Source organism: Numenius arquata, chromosome Z, assembly GCF_964106895.1.
Source record: "Numenius arquata chromosome Z, bNumArq3.hap1.1, whole genome shotgun sequence".
Classification (NCBI taxonomy): Eukaryota; Metazoa; Chordata; class Aves; order Charadriiformes; family Scolopacidae; genus Numenius; species Numenius arquata.
This window is the reverse complement of record NC_133616.1, coordinates 12,011,334-12,028,672: the sequence shown is the minus strand read 5'-3', so window position 1 is coordinate 12,028,672 and position 17,339 is coordinate 12,011,334. Positions and strand designations below refer to the sequence as shown.

Sequence of the window (17,339 nt, the reverse complement as noted above, 5' to 3'; positions counted from 1 at the left end):
ACCTAAAGCGATGACCCAAGCCTTGTCAAAGGAGCCCGGACTGACAAGAAGCACATACGCACCTCAGAGGCTGATGGTGTTTGATAGCGGGGATGCCATGGAAGATTTCACATTCTTCAGCTCTAATCTCTTATAACAAAATGGAATTCAAACCTAACCCTTGAGAAAATAAGTCAGCTCTGGTTAGTGTCATGCCATGTCCCATGTAGCGGTCAGGATTTGCTTTTGGTGGATTAGAGCTATCGTTTACCTATTTTCTGCTTGCTCAGCAATGCTATTGTTTTAGCTGATATTTTTCAAAGTTGTTTATTTTTGCTACTAATCTAAGATGAGCCCTGTAATTATCTGTGAAATGGAGGAAGCAGTCTGGGGCAATTCCTTTCTGTAACCGTGATGCTCTCTGGAGGCAATGCCTGATGGTCACCACTGCATGTTTTCTGAGGTGCCTTTTTCCATGGTTATTTTAAAAACAGTTGCATCCCATTTCAAGTACCTCGGTCCTGCATTAACACGTTTTACTAAAAATGCCTCTGACAGAAAGCAGAGACTTTTTTTCTCCTTGATGGATTAAGTGCCATAATAGTGTTTGTGATGAGAAGAATCTTCCCCCTGCCACAGTATTTTTATTTAGTGCATGTTTTGTGGTGTATTTCATATGTTGGGCTCCAGGGATAAGATAACACCTTGTACCTACTAGGAAAAATAAAATATTTTCGCTATTACAGTTTCTCATCGTTTCAAGATACGACACAGGATGATCAAAATAGAGGCAAGAGGCATAACCGCCTTCACCCAGCCTTTTTGCCCTTCTTCTCCTCGCCCTTTGCTCTTTGCCACCCAAACATACCTGCATGCTGTTGTGACCACACCACTGTCTTCTCAGAGTCCCTTCCTAGCTCTTTCCTGCTCTGACACATGCCCTCCTGGCTGCTCCACCATCCTCTTTCAGGTTGTAATACCTGTTTAGACTTGGGCAGACCTCAGGCCCTGCTGGAATATTCCCTGACATTTCTTCAGCTCCTTTCTCTTCCCTGGTTTTCCTCCGCAGCTTCTTATTTTTTCCCCTGCCCTTTCTCTCACTTCCTTACTGTCCCAGATCTGCTTCCTGTGGACCCATGGATCATCTCTGACAGCTTTTGCTTTCACTCTTTCCCTTTGCTCTGCCCATTTATTCCTTGCTACACGCAGCCTTTTAAATATCAGGCAACTCTGTTAATCACAGAAAAGTTAGGAAGGAACTCCACTTCTTTCAGGTAACTAGATCTAATCATGCAGAGCATAATTTTTGTATCTGGGCAGGTTCCATCTGGGCATTCACTGGAAGAGTTCAAAAATGACCAAGACAAGGCCTTTCAAATACAAAAAGTATCCTAGGCCCAAGATGTTCTAAACCACTTCTGTTTTCTCTTTGTTTACACCTTCGGTCCTGCTCTGATCTTCCCAAACATATCAATGTCAACAGCTGGAGATCTGGTGGAGTTGCCACCGAGGTACTTGATGCAAACACAATGCTGTAGTGGGATTAAGACTATTTACAATAACTGGTTACTTGTTCTTTAATTGAAGCAGATGGAAAATGCACTGATGAAAACGTCGGTTGTAAATGGATTAAGAAAAATCACAGTGCATACCTCTGAAGGTTCCAGTTAAGCATCTTAAAGAAACAAAAAACCCTCAGCCCGCCCCCTCAACATGATGTTCATGGTTTTTTTTAAAGGGTGGGGGTGGGAAGTAGGGAAAAATAATCTTCTATGTTCAGGATCACTATTAAACCTTCACAGCTCCCTGTGCATTTATACTGAGCCTAATACAACAGCTCTGATGGAGGTCTATGAATAGTAGGATAATACAATAACTACTGAAGACCCTGTGAGCTTTTCATGAATGTAAATGACCCCAGTGCGTTTCTAATTTTTTTTCTCTACGCCCTTGTCCTCCTGTTCTGCAGTGTGCAGAGGCTGTGCCTTTCCGCTATGGAAACGGGCTTCTGACAGAGCCTCTTTGGAGGCAGTGATCAAAGTTGGCTTCTGAGCTATTCCAGTTGCTAGCAAAATCCAGAAAAGAAACTTGAATTTGTATTATTAATCTACATCATTATGAATGAACTGCAGGAAACAATGCATCTTCCTACATAAACAGTATAAATAAAACTTCTGATAAGCACTTTACTACATTGAATTCCTCATTCTTTTCTTTGAGAGCATTCCAAAATTTAGTGTGCAGCTTAATCAACTTCATACGTGCTTGAGTTGGGCAAGTCAAAACTAACATGACCCTGCACAAGGAAAAGCATCCCTCGCACGAGAAATCACATTCTGCTTATTTACTAAATGTGAAAACAGTCCCAGATCTTTCCTTCCCTGAGGCAACGGGAACATTTCAGTGTTTCCTTAACCACCGCCACCCTTCAACACTTTCCAGGAAGCAAGCTGTGTTCTGAGGGTGGCCCTGGCCACACGGTCATTAAAACTGAGATGGAGCTGATGAAACAAAACGACGAAACCCTCAACTTTAATGTATTCAGCAGTAATAGGGTCACCAACTGCAAATTACGGATGTTGTTGCATGGCGCTGTTTTCTATCTACTCTTTTCTATCTACTATTGATCACACAATTTCTTTCCTATCTAAAACTTTGGGGACTGCTTTGGCAGAGTTGACTACAGGATTAGCTTCACCTGCAGGTTACCTTGTTTAAATTAACAAGGCTATTTGCATGCGTTAAATGAAAACATACGTAAGCTGCTATAGTATTTTTAATTAAAAAGATAGTACGGTGCGTTGATACAGTGCTATGTGGGTGGCAGGCATTAAAGAGAAGGCAGAGAGCTGAGTTAAGCAATTCAGGTAGTGAATCAGATCTACAGTAAATGGCAAAAGTTCCGGGAAAAAAAAGACTTTTGGGGAGCATACTTATGCCAGGCCTCCGTAGGGATCCTTTGAAAATCAGAGTCCTTCTGAAGTCATGACACTTGGGTCTGGCTTGGAAATCATCTAAACGATTCCTGCTCTGTGCTTGGGTATGATTAAATTTCTTTAAAAAAACGAGCTTTTTGGAGGCACTGTGACCACTTCTGGAATGCGGTAAATTAAATCCTTTGTTATCTATAGACAGACATCTCAGGGGTTACAGCAGTGCAAACCTCTCTCCGTTTCAGACCTTGTCACTGGATACTTTCCACTTGGGGCAGGAGGGTGAAGAACACGATGTGGAGACAGGTGTCTCCTGAGTGCCTGGGTCCCAAGCACCCAGGTTCTGCTTTTGTTCCTGTTATCTCCGAATCAGGAGCTGCTGTGTGAGAGAGACAAGGGCTTAGCCCTGCGAGAAACACTCGCAGTTTTCACTGGCTTCAAGACAGCAAGTCCTGTCTTTGCTTACTCATTATTTGTATAAAGGAGAAGAATAAACATCTAAAACATCCTCTCAACAGCAAAAGGAAAACAAAACAAAACAAAACAATCTGCCGTGCAGAGCTCCCTTGCTTAACTGAGCACAGGAACAGGGAAAATGAACGTGCAGCGGCACCTAGAGCAGAGAAATACCTTGAAGTCAGCAGTTCACAGCACGTACGGCAGAATGTGGTGACAGCGGATGCTGCGCAAGAGAGGGAAATCTTCTGACAAGCCCCAGTTTCCCAACTAAGAGTCCATCCATCACAAGCCTTCTTCTGGGTAGCGGACAACATACCAAAGGGCTTAACAGCTTAATAGCAGCTGATTCTTACGTGGGGATCTGCATTATTTATTTATTTTACTATTAGGGTCTTCCTGTTACAGACAGGGGAAACTAAGTGGGACACGGAGCAGTGAAGTGACCTATTCAAATGTTGTCTGGGGCAAAGCAAAAAGTAGAAGGAGGGGTTGCTCGAGTCCTCTTACACATCTTCATTACTTCCATGCTGGTTTAGTAGAGGAGTTAACAGTTTGTTACTTGCGTATCTCTGACTTTTCTGGCTGTAAAATGAGGTTATTTATACTACAGGTGAAAGCGCTAGTAAGGCTGATTTTGCAGATCCTCGTTTCCCTGGAGCCTTTCGTACTTGTAGGAAGTTCTGTGGTGATCAAAGCCAATGCGTCGGCCAAACACTTTGCGAAGGCATGGTCTGTTTGCGGGTTTGCTCCCCTGGTCCCAGGCAGTTAAACTGTGAAAACAGGATATGGTGCAGCGGGCCAGGCCTGATGCACTGCTTTGTCAAAGTCTGTTGTCGTTAATCTCCTTTTTATGAATGGCGGGGAAGTGGCAGCCGTACACAAGGATAAACAACCGTCGCAGCAGAGATGCTTTGAACTGCTCCGTTCCTTTGGGAAAGAGATCGAAGATAAAACCGAATCTGGAAAGCATCAGTGATGGTGCACCCAGAGCCGCTGATCGCCCCCACGGCTTCGGACCGTTCCATCACTTTCTGCCCCGCTCACCCTGGGGCGGGCACCCCCGGACCTGTCCCCCTGCAGCCGGGAGGGGACCAGGAGGGGCGGACTGATGTCCCCTCACCCCCGCCGCACATCTGCCGCGACCCCGCCACATCTGCCCTCCGCCCCGCCTTGCCCCGCCCCGCCGCGGGGGCCGCATCTGCCGGCACATCTGGGCTGGGCGGCGGGGCCCCTCCCCGCGGGCACATCTGGCGGCGGCGGGGGGCGGCCCCTCCGCCGGGGCGGGAGGAGCGGCGGGTCGGCGCAGCCCCGCCGCCGGCCGGGGCGGGCAGAGCCAGCGCGGAGCGCAGGGGAGAGGCGGCCCGATGGGGCGGCCGGCCGGCAGCCTGGCCCCGCTCCGCCTGCTGCTGCTCCTGGCGCTGGGGCACGCCTGGACCTACCGGGAGGAGCCACAGGACGGCGACAGGTGGGTGTCCCCCGCCCGCGGACCCCCGTGCTCCTCTTTCTCTGCGTTTCCCCCCCACCCACCCACCACCACCTTATTTTTATTTTTTTTTTTTTTTCTTTTCTCTCCCTTTTTCTGTTAATAATCCCACTCCCCGCCTTGCAGGGAAGTTTGCTCCGAGAACAAAATCGCCACCACCCGGTACCCCTGCCTGAAGCCCACGGGCGAGCTCACCACCTGCTTCAGGTGAGCGCCGCGGCCGCGGGGTGGGGACACGGAGCCGCGGGGGACACGCGTGGCCGCCGCTCGGGGCTCGATGCCCCGGGTGGGGTGCGGGGGGATAGCGGGGGAAACACACGTGTTGGTGTCAGGCGCGGGATCAGCAGCTGTGGCATCTGTTTGCCTCCCCTCTGCTCTCCGCTAGCCCACCCCGGTATTTCTGCCGCTCCAGGAACGGATAACTTGGTCACATCCCTCTTGCGTTCAGCATCTCCCGTGGCAAGTCCCGCTGTTGCCCAAGCAAAAAATGGTTTTAGTAACCCGTTGCAAAGGCATCGCCGGAGAGGGTGCGTGTGGTTCTGGTTGCCGTATCCTGGCCGTCGGTCATTGATGCAGTGAGAGAGACATCCTCTGACCTGGATGTCTTGGAGGGCACCAGAGCTATAGCTGCATCAGTTGCAGGATGATCAGTGAGATCAACTGGATTCATGCCACCCGAAAGACATGTACATTTAGGTAGATGAATCATACCCTCAGAATGAGTAACTTCTTCAGCAACCAGCTCTGGGGGAGACTTCGGCAGAGGCCTCTCAAATTAAGTAAGATGAATCCAACCCTGGGTTTTCAATTTTCAGCTGTGTGTTTGAGAAACATCATCTGTTTTTCAGAATAATTTTAAAGCTGTTTTAATGATGACAAATGCCCGGAACAGTTGACAATAGATGTGCTTTTGGAGAAATATACGCAAATTACGAGCGCACACGTATCCCTTTACTGATTAGTCCCATTCCCACAGATGAGATGTTTCATCTATGAAAGCTGCTTCTTGTGAGAGGTTCCTCTGTGGAGGCAGCTGCGCTCTGCCTGTGTGTGTGTGCCTGCGTGTGGCAGGGAGCCACTTATGTATACCAAAAATAAGATAAGACACATTGATACTTGTGGAAAGTGTTACAGAGGTTTTCCATTTCTTCCCAGAGTGTTTTCTGTTTGGCATAAATACCAGAGAGCTGCAGAGGCATGGTGCAGCGCTGTTGTGCCTCGCTCATGTACTTGGGGCTGGCTCATGCCCTTCGGCAGCCACAGCTACCTTGGAAGGTGTCACACCATTGCCCAGTTCTCAGCAGCATTAGCATCCCTACGGCCCCTGGGAAGGGCTGTGCGAGTACTGGAGACCACCCTTCCCTGTTTCCCTTATCTTCTCTCTCCTCTCCCTGTGAAGGTGAGGCAGAGCCCGCTTACAAGCAGCTCTGTAGCAGGCAGCAGCACCCAGCACTTTGTGGAGAGAGGCAGTGTGTAGGTTTTGCAGGGAAGGAGAGTACTTGGTTGAACCTACAGCGTTTCTCTTGTTTGGGAGCAGAGCAGCAGGGAGAGCAAGGTTGTTCTGAGTGGGGAGTTACTGAGGGAAAAAGCCAGAGCAGAAGCTGCATAAAGCAGCCACGCACATGACTGTCCTGCTGGTAACTCCCAAAATCTGTCTCAGCGAAGTGGGTCGCTTGGTGTGAAGTGGACAAGGACTTCACAGGTTCCACTGGCTGCTGTGGGCCACCGTGCAAAGAAAGCAGGACTCTGTCCAGCTGCCAAGTCCCACTTGTACTTTCTTCATCCTTGCTAATGTATTTCTGACCTTTGGGCTTTGGCTGTGCTGAGCCCTCCCTCCCTCCACAGCTCTTCCCCTGCACAATCCCAGGCGGTATTCACCATCCCAAACCAGCACAGACCATGAACGAACATTTCCAAATCACTGCATGGTACTCTAGGTTGTTCGGGTTCATGTTTTCAAATATATTTTCTGTATCTGTGACTCCTAGAGCTGCATTGGTTTTAAAAAAAAAAAAAAAAAAAAAAAAAAAATCAATTTCCTTGTACTCATGTGTTTTCAAGGTCTAACCTTTAGGGTTGAGTGAAGAGGGCTCCATCCCCCACCCTGCGAGCTCTCTTCTGTGTTGTCCATATGCACAAAAGCAGGGCAGAATCTCCGAAATGGAGGCGTGTGGCTCAGCAAAGGACATACCTGTGCTGTGACGTGCTGCTGGTCCTGCCCCTCTGAGGTATGCCACGCTCTGACACGGACCAGCAGCATTACCCACCCGTGATGGTGAACCTTAGGGGAAGAGCAGCATCCCCATTGCCCCTGGTAGCAAGGTGTGCTGCCAGCAGGCACACAGAATTAACCTCAGCTGAATGTGTTGTAATTTAGATTCATTAATATTTTGAGATGACAAGAAACTTCCTACTGTTGACTAAGGCTATGATGCCTCAAGGTGGGTTTTGTTTCGTAGGACATGTGAGTACTTTAGGGTTCAGTTTTCACATCGGGAATGACAGCAAACATTTAAAAAAAATCAGCTGGCCAGAAACTTAGCTGTGGCTTTAGGGAACTTTCACTGCAGGTTTCTGAGAAGCTTCTTCTAATATTTATTCTTAGAAAATTTCATTTTTTATCTTCCTAGACAGTTTTTTCACAGTATCTCATAACGACAATAGTTATGAATAATACAGTAATTTCTATACATTATTAGACATAATTTAAAAGGATAGTTAATGTCAGCTGCTATTTATTATTAGCATACACACCTAATTTCTTTTCTAGGTCAAAGTACCTTTTATGTAGAAATTAAACAAACTGACACAAAATTTATCTCATGTCATAACATGTCAGGCATAAGGCAACATGCAACACTGCTAATGATCTGCTGTGCAATTAGTTAAATAAAAGAAGAAATAAATTTGAAGTCAAATGTCAAAATTCCTGAGCAAAATTAGTTTTCCAAAGCATAAATTCTTGACTTCATCCTTTTATTCCTCCTGCTGGAATTTTTCATGAAAATCAGAGTGTTTGCAGAGCACTTCAATAAAAATAGCATCTTTTCATCATGAAAAAAATATTTCATGAAATTTTTTTTCACCAGATTTATTCATGAATAAAGATGAGCCAAATGGAGGGCCAAGCCAAAAGTGGGGCCAAGCACTGAAAATATATTGGCATTTTTCCCTGTGGTCATAGCAACCTTGTACATAATTAGATGTATTTTTCCTTTTTGACTGTGTGCAGTCTGGCCCTTGGCTTAGTATTATTTGTATTTTTTTAGATGTTCTTTGTATTTATTTTCATAAGAGTACAGAAGAACAGATGCAAAAAGCAGTGGGATCTTGTACAACATCTTTTCAGTGCAAATCTCATGTAAACTCTTGTATGTAACTGCACAAAGTACCTGGTACAGAGAATAGTTCTGCAGATTTGGTGTTAATGTGGTAGTCCAGTAAGACTTTGAATTGCTACTGTAGGCAAAATTCATCGAATTTGATGAAATTTGGGCAACATGAGAATATGAGGCCCCAATCACATGTTGCTGTATTCTCCAACTATTTGAATGTGTTGTTAACCTGGTTCACCCTCTGACGGGCTTTTAAACAATTTGTTGGCGTGTTGAATTGCATGAACATTGCTGCGGTTTTCTTCAGTGCTTCCATGTGTTACCTACTTGGATGGGACAACCCAGTTTGCACATCTTAGCAGCAGCCCTCTTCGTTACTGTCCTTCATTCATTTTCATGTTAAGCAGCACTGCCCTACATTGTTTCTGTGGTCCGGAAGGAAAAGCAGCATCTGGAGTAGGCATCCCCTTGCTTTATCCTGATCGTGAAGCTGTGTTCCCATAAGGGCATGGTAGTGGTCACGTCCTTTCCTAGTTCAGGAGACTCAACATCTAACCTGGTACAAATTATTAATGGGAGTTTCTCCCTTTTCAAAAAAACCAGCAAAACTTGGTTACTTAATTAACTGTTGTATATTAGGAGAGCTAAACATTAAATTCAGTTACAACTCAAGAGATTCTAGTGAAAATTATTCAGAAAGACGATATGCAGACTTAACAGAAACATTTGCTAGTGGAAAGCTGTTTGCCTATCACCAGTTGTAGGAAGATTCAAGCATGAAGCAGATGAGAAAATGAGCATTTTTGTATCCCCTGACTGTGCAAATCTCTTTGTCTACTAGTCACTTAAATATTGTTGTAAATTGACTTGAAAGAAATAGTTTTACTCCTTTTCAGAAATTTTTGATAAAAATGAAGGGCTAAATTAAGGAAACCAGCATGCATGAATCGGGCAGATGAAAATTTGAACCTGGATCTGCATAGACTGGAAGAACACTTTAGCCATTGCCTTCATGGGCAAAGGGAAGGTTTTCTTTTTCCTTTCATTCAGCTGAAACTATCAGTCTGGTTCCTTCTCAATTTGCAAATAAATTTGTCTAAATTAGTTGATGAAACTGATTTTTTTAACAAACAGACTATTGATCTGGTGAGAGAAATTATCCATCTTTCTCTGACATCATGGTGAGCACTCTCTATTTCCTGCACTTTTTGCTGAAAATGAAGTGTACAAGTTTCTCAAGGAACATACTATCCCCTAGTTCTGTGTGTGTAGTGATGGAGGCTGCGGGACCAGCAGGAAGTAGGAGGTTTAGAGTAAGAGTGCTTGGCAGAACAGTCCTAGCTAATGATGGTAAAATCTCTGTAAATATGAGGCAAATCTTTACATGTTATATCTGCAAATAAGCCCCATGTTGTGTGGCTTAAATCTTGGCTTAGAACAAAATCAGTAACTTTTTTGTAGTACCTCGCAAGCAAAAGGTCTTTTAAATAGGATAAACATGTTTCAGTGAAGGCTGTTACCTTCTTCATCTACTAATTAGCAGCTACTACAAGTATTTTGCAAAGGCCGTCCCTACATTTCAAGTTTTAAATTTTGCTGTGAAAGATTGCTCTACACTTCATAACAAAAAGACAACTCAAATGTATCGCAGAAGAGAACGTGTGTGTACTTACACCCTACTTAATTTTGATGCTAACCAGAGATCGCATGCCTCAAAAAGCGTTTCTTTTTACTCTCTTGAATGCTGATATTGCTGGTGGAGCCTACTATTTTTATAGACTGTATCATTTTGCACATTCTCAGAAGATAAAAGTAATTGCAAGTAAGTTGGATTGTAGCTGTTTCACAAAGAGCAGCACTTTCACTAATACGCCCTCGGGGACCATATACAATTCCTGGTTCCCAGATACTCAGCGAGCATGTTGCAGAGCTTTCCAACAGGAAAAAAATTGCTGTGTACAATTTTGAAGCTTTCAGCTGGAGTAAGCAAGGATGACATTTTGCCATCTTAGATGACTTTTCTTTTTAGAGATTCTGTTTTTTATTGTCACCGTTGTGTTTCCTCTCTGAAGTTTTGCTGACCATTTCAGTTTTAATTGAATTGAAAGATCCCCAATTGACATATTATAATATAACAGTAAAAACAAGAAATTTAACTGATTAGAGCAAAGGACTGCTTAATCTCCAATTACCTTGCAGGGAAATGCACTCCATGGTGGAACTTTGCTGAAAATTTAAGAGACGATGTGATCTCGGATTTTGGGTTGGTTTTAGAAAACTGAACATACACAACAGCTGTAATTCCACGTCTCCCGGAAGAGTTTCTTTACATTTCAATAAACTAACAATTCTACTTTTGCACATGGTTCTGTGATGAAGCGCCTTGAGCTGCCAACTCTGTGCATCACTCAGGGTAGCTCCAGCCTCCGAAACACGCACGTGTAGACTGTGGGCTGTACTGAGAAGGGCTGCAACAAAGCTACTTGGTGATCGGGCTGAAAATGAGGAGTGTCAGAATTTATCCATTGATTCATCCTGCGAAGAAGCCTGTGAATACGCATATGGCATTGGGCCTTTTGAACTCCATATCAAACTATCAGCATGAAAACGGTGTGTCCCGCAGGTCCGCGTGGTGTGGCACGTCTGTAGAAGGAGTGCTGCTCCCCGAGTCTCGCTTGTATTAATTCTACTAATTCCTTCACCAGCATGGTGTTTATGAAGAGGTGCAAAAAGCAGAAGTGTTCCCCTAGTTAAAAAGTTTTTGCTGTTTGTTTTCTATATACATTTTAAAAAATCTTCCTGGAAATTGTCATCACAGGTGGACTTTGTACACATGAATAAATAAAATTTTGCTTCAGTACACAACATTTTCACAAAACACTGTATGCTCCAATGATGCTAAGACATTTTTCCCAGAATTCCTAGAATTTTTTTCTCACTATTGCTTTGAAAGTAGCACTTTTACGCATCATGATTCTGATTGCAGTCAGTCCTTAGTTTGATTCGATTTCCTTTGCTGCAATTGCCAAAGGAACAGATTGCTCGCAGTTACTGAGACAAATTGTAAATATCTGCCAGTCAAGAGTAACACCAATGTCACACACGTGTCTGTAGGTTTCCATACCCCATTTGGGTGGCCATGACTTTCTGGGCCAGTTTGCTGTCTCAAGTGCTAAGGATCTTAATTATTACTGAATTTTGGTGACGTTAGGGACGCTTGATATCCCAGCAGATGTGGATGCTACTGGCTGGAGCAAAGCCTCCTGCAGCAAAACATGGTGCTGTTGTGGGTTTGCTGTGCAGTGTCTCCTCTGTACAGCCAGTTCACTCCAAAATGAAGAAATATAATTTATGATCTTTCAGAACATTGTACAATTACCGTGAGTAGTGCACTGAAGTAGGATGTGCAACAATTAAAGGATGAGGTCTGGCAAATGGTTGTTCGTGTAGTCCAGAAGTTTTTGATGTTGACATCAAAGCCGCTTGGAGAATTTTAAAACTGGCAAGTCAAGAGCTTTATGATAAGTGCCCTCCTTGGTGGTTTGATCAATAATGAAATCCAGGTGCATTGCATTATGGTTTTCATCTACAGAATATAGGGTTAAATATGAACTGACTTTCCTGGGCATGTCGTCTAGCTCAGAGACTCCAGACAAACAAAATAGTAGCCTCAGGACCTCCTGTGGCTGATCTGAAATATGTAATAAAAGTAGGCCGCCAAAGGGAATATGACTTTTGTAATTATCTTAAGTATTGTATATGCTCCCTGAGGTCAGGCTACAAACAAAACCACACATGCACGCACCCCATGGAGGATGCCTGTTCTCCCAGCTAGACTCGGAGCTAAGTTACAGGAGCTGATGCATCTTCCCTTGACAGCCTTTTCCCTTCTTTCCTTCCTCAGTTGGGAAAATCACTCTACCTGTCTGTAAAGTGCAGATCCATATGGGGGCAGGAGGAACACCTTGCAGGCAGGTATTTTAATTCAGTTCAGATTGCCTTCACTCATTGTCATAGCACAGAATTATTGGGAAGCAGATGAACATGGAATATTTAAACTACGCTCAGAAAAACAGATCAGGCAGGGTAGACACCAGGCTAGACAGGATAAGATGGGATTGCCCATGTTCTTCTGTGAAAGCCATTGCCCTATACGAAAAGCATCTGAGGTTTCTGAGGTTTTCTGAGACTTCTGCTGCACTTGCCTGTTCTTCTTCTTCACAGTAACAGTGATCAGACACTGGAACGGGCTGCCCAGGGAGGTGGTTGAGTCACCACCCTTGGATGAATTTAAGAGTCGTTTAGATGGGGTGTTGGGGGATATGGTGTAGGGAAAACCTTTGTAGAGTAGGGTAGATGGTTGGACTCGATGATCCCAAGGGTCTTTTCCGACCTGAATGATTCTATGATTCTATTGCATCTTTGGGAGAGCACCTACAAGGGTGGGCAACAAGGTCACACAAGGCAGGTATGTGCAAGATACCTGGTGTGACACAGACCGCTGATTTACGGATGCGCAGAGACACTGTGCCTGAGACATACCACACTTCAGGTTGCGCACGCTCTTGTGCAATGCTGGTCGTTCGGGGCATGTGTGATTTTGGGTTTCATTGAGATTGTGCTGAATTCTCACACCCTTGAGTTTAGTCTTTTGTTTTTGTCTCCACTGCAGTGCCCTGAGTCCTGAGCAGACTTTTCTCTCAATGTGTGAGTTGTTGCTGAGTGTTCAATACCAGTGCCACTTCAGCTGAGGCTGTTGGGGATGGCAGAGCTAATGCTCTGTGCTTTGTGCTTTGTGCTAAAGATGCTTTGTGCTAAGTCGGTGACAGGGAGCAGATCTGCTCTGGAGACCCTGGCTTGTGTTGCTTATGTCTCCCGCAGACCCATATGGGTCACTCCAGGGTTCCTCTCTTTAAATTCCTGCTTACTAAGAGTCTGAGACTTGTGCCTACCATCCACATAAGCAGAGCTGACTTTGATTTACAGTAAGAACTTTCCCCAAATTCTGCTCAGAATTTTTTTCTCCTCTGTTGTCCATTTTCTGTTTGCTTGGTTTCGGTTTTCAAATTAATGGTGGCTTCTTCTGTAAACTAACAGTAGCAAATGTCACTCTACTGCTCTACTTGGCCGTTTCTTCTGTGTTGTTCCAATTGTAAGCAGAAACAATGGAGAGAAGAATCCATCCAATGCTGACTCGGGTTCTTCTTGGCTTAGGAAAAGAAAGCAATTTGTTTGCATCTCCTTGAGGGTAGCTCTGTTTAACAGTCAAAGAGAAAACCAATTTCAGTTGCAGACAGTAATCTCAGAGCTTAGTTGTGTTTGGAAAATCCTTCTTGCTTAAAAAGTGTTTTCCATCATGTTGTGTTGATTTCAATGTTGATCCTGGTTCAAAAAATGAACTATAAGACCGTGAAGCATTTAGTGTACATCCAGCTATTAAAAAAAAATGTGTACTTCTTGGTTTTTTGTTAGACTTCAGTTCTAACCACATCCATTTTAATTGATGATCTGTGCTGGAATTTAAATAAGGTGTCATACACAGTGATTGTATTCACTGTATTAATATTAACAGCCATTCAGTAGTAAACGCACATCAAACAATTTCTCTCCTTCCTTTTCAAATGGGCCGAGAGCTAAAGTGGTGCATACATGATGTTTAAAGTGGGAAAGAGAGGCAAAATCAAAGCTATAGTCTGAGTTTTTAAATGGATTGTTCTTGGAGAATGAATAGGCTTATTATAAGTCAAAGGCAAGCTACAACAGAGAGAGTCAGGAGAAATGTAGGAGAATATTCATCTGGGCTAGCAAGTGTATGACAAACAATAGTCTTTCTATGGAGAAATTAGTGGTGCATACCTTCCAGTGTAAAACAACAGTGTTCGTGTCGGCTTCATAGTCTCATTACCCTCCCTCAAGGGGGAAGGTTGACTACCTAATTCTCTGTAACAAGACGCCTAAGTCCAAGAAGTTAGGTGGTACAGTCTGCTAAATGGATGAAGAAATACATGAAGTAGTACTGGAATATTTTATGAGTAATGGGTAAATGCTGACAATTTAGAAAGTTGTGAAAACACACCAAAAAAAGTATGCTCAGAATTCCTTTTATAAGAGAGAGCAAATAACTTCATTGGCTGTGTTACTGCATTGTAAATAACTTCCTGCTTAGAGCTCTGATGTCTTAGTGGAATGTTAATATCTCTATGATCCCATTCAACACTTTTAATATATGTTGTAAATCTGACATCTTGCCTATTCAACAAGATGTTATTATCATACTCAATTTTCATTATAGAGTTTATTATCATAGCTGCACCAAAAAAGCAGTGTCATTTCCTAAACATTGCTCTCTGGAATTCTGACAAAACCCCTTAGTTTAGAGATTATTGCCTTTGAGAGTTGAACTGAGTTATAATTCAAACAAAAATAGCCAAAGGGAAAATTATTTTAATCTTTATAATAGCATCTGTGGGAAGACAAAAAACGGGTGAAAATGGGGTTGAGGGTCTTTGGTAGATCTTAGTGGTTGAGAAGCAGAGAGTGAGAGAGATACTTGAGGGACCAGGGGTCACTAGAGCTACTGTTTGGTAAATGCTGGATCCTCCTGGGGATACGTGCTTTTAACGGCAGCTTCCTAAGGCAAGAGCGAGGAGCAGTGGCAGACAGGCAGGCTGGGCTGCTCTCTGCCCGCTGTTTGGAAATCAGTAGCGTGATGAACCCAAGCGCGGTTGGGCTGTTGGTCTGCACCATGGCCCAGACAGTCTACAGGCAAGCGTTGCCTCAGACTCTGACTCTTGTAGTGCCTCTTGGTATATTACATAACATGTTACTTATATGGAAAATGGTATGTTTGCTTAGGCAGATGTAGAAAGGTTGTTTTTATGTATATTTGGATTTAAAAAGCTCCTTAGGTTGTTTTGGTTTGTTTTGTTTATGTCTACTCCACTGGACTTCCTGCATATCCAGAAAGCTGTTGGTGAAACTGCTTTAAATTTCAAAACTGAGAGATGAGGAGCCTCTAGAAAATAGGTCGTTCCTTTCTTTTTTCTTTTCTTATTTTTTTTTTTTTTTAATTTTCATGGAAAAATTCTCATTTCAAGCTTTTCTGATTTTAAAACGAAGAAACATAAAATGGAATGTGATTAAAAATGGAGAACATGGGATACATTTTTATTCTACCTTGTCCTGCTTGCTTTCTAGCTTGTCTAATAGTAAAACAGAAGAGACTAAAAATTTTACTTCTGAGAGTGTTTCCCTGCCCTTCGGTTCCCCATATTTCTTTCTTCCAGACAAAATAAGTAAATTATGGATGAGGGAGGGAAAGAGGGAACAACCTGACACTTCTCAGTTTTCAAACTTTTCTGTTAAGAGTCTGCTTCAGGAGTTCAGGCTCCATCTGCTCTCTCAGTATATGGCCAATGGGGAGAAACGTAAAGAGTTATCCTTCAGATAAAGTTAATGTCCTGTTTCATCTTAGTTTTAAAACTCTTTAAAGAGAAGTGAAAATTTCATTTTGATATAACCACAATGACGAGCTTTACCCACAAAAGTTTTTATAAAGACAGACCTGTGGTCCTGGCATCTACTCTGGGTTCAAAGTAGATTCAGAGTGCATTCAAACCTTCTCCTTGTATCTGATCTTATATTACATCCTTTTCCTGCAGAAATTTCACTGTGTGGCTTAAGAAGACTACTTTGTATACATGAATATGTTTGCAGGACTGGTCCTTTCTTGGTTGTTCTTAGAAGCTCGTCTGTATTAAAGGATGTCTCTTTTGGTCCCCTGCATGGGCACTAAAAGATGCTTTATGAAAAGATTTGCAGAGGGTTGCATTTCTATAGCTCTACTGACTTCCCTGGACCTATACCAAAGTGTGTCAGTTTGAGAATTCTTCATAATTCTTATTAGCATTCCATGAAATAAAAGAACCCAAAAAGTTCTTAAAGCAGACTGAAGGCATCTCACCAATGAAGTGAGGTCTCTGCTTGACTTTCCAAGCTGAGTTTATTGGCCAGAGTCCTGTTTGTGAGTTTGTTGTCCTCACACTGACCCATATTTGAGTTACAGTTTTATTGACCGTGCTTGGAAGCGTCCTTCACGGTGCCTCTCCAGATGTACATCAGTGGGTGCACAGTGATGCTGGGGGGCAATGTTTTTTAACCTTAGGGTGGACTTGCCAGGAGTTGACTTGTAGTTCTGGATCCTGGGCTAAATTTCTGTGCTCTTCAAGGAGCCATATCATGCCAAATTCTGCCTTCAGTTACCCACTAAGGTTTACTGCAGGATGTCAGTATTATCTACTTCTCCAGCCATAAAATGGAGGAAAAAGCCTAATTTATGCCTCACAGAAAAAAGAACTTGATAGCTGATGCTGAAGGTGTAGTGTTCCTGTTATGGCAGAGAAGGTCGCTGTAAATCGAATCTTCAAATAACTTGCTGGGCTTTGTTTACTTATGGTGATTTGCTGTCATTCCAGTTCAACAAAATGCTACTGTTTGAGATAAGAGGAAAAATGCTCCTTTTTTTTTAAGTATATTTTTTCATATCCACCGAGAGATAAATTAGATTTTTGTGATGTTTTCTTATGTTGCAAAAATATCCAGAGTATTTCCACAGTGGGAGTAAGCTAACGGTACATCACTGGACCATCTCCAGTGAAAATAGCTGTGGTGGAGTGAAAAGAGCAGCAGAAAACAAGTAGTCGGGAGCAAGAATGGCTAACATGTACACGTGTTTATTTACACATCCTCGTTAGCAATATGGACTGCTGGATATTTTTAAGTAGCAGGAAAAAAATACTTCAAACGTTTTCATTGACCTTGCAGCCATTACAGCTATAAGTCGTTCCAATGAAAAGAAGATTGTTCCAAGAAATTTTCCTTAAGGACTTGACAAAGATTTAATGCAGGACAAATATATCTTCAGGATGGAAATAGAGATGAAACTTTCTGTGTTCAGATTCCTCTTAATTGTGTCTTAGGACTGAAGATCCTGGCTGTATTCCATAATGTCCAATTTGGTGTTTTACTCTGTAGGGCTTCTTTTTTTGGAAGAAAGAACCAAACAAATATAGCAATCCTTTTATTAAATGCCATCTTGACTGTGCTTCTTGGAAATATAATGGCTCAGAGGATGAAAAATTACAGCAAGTT

At 43.2% G+C, this 17,339-nt stretch overlaps 1 protein-coding gene across 1 annotated transcript in view; it reads left to right on the top strand.

The window, feature by feature from the left end:
* Positions 1-4,720: 4,720 nt before the first annotated feature.
* Positions 4,721-17,339, top strand: part of CCBE1 (collagen and calcium binding EGF domains 1) — a 97,639-nt gene continuing 85,020 nt past the window's right edge. The window contains exons 1-2 of the mRNA XM_074166553.1: positions 4,721-4,836; positions 4,981-5,061. Of these exons, the coding sequence (XP_074022654.1) occupies positions 4,736-4,836; positions 4,981-5,061 (182 nt within the window). The 5' untranslated portion in view covers positions 4,721-4,735. The remainder of the gene's footprint in view (positions 4,837-4,980; positions 5,062-17,339) is intronic.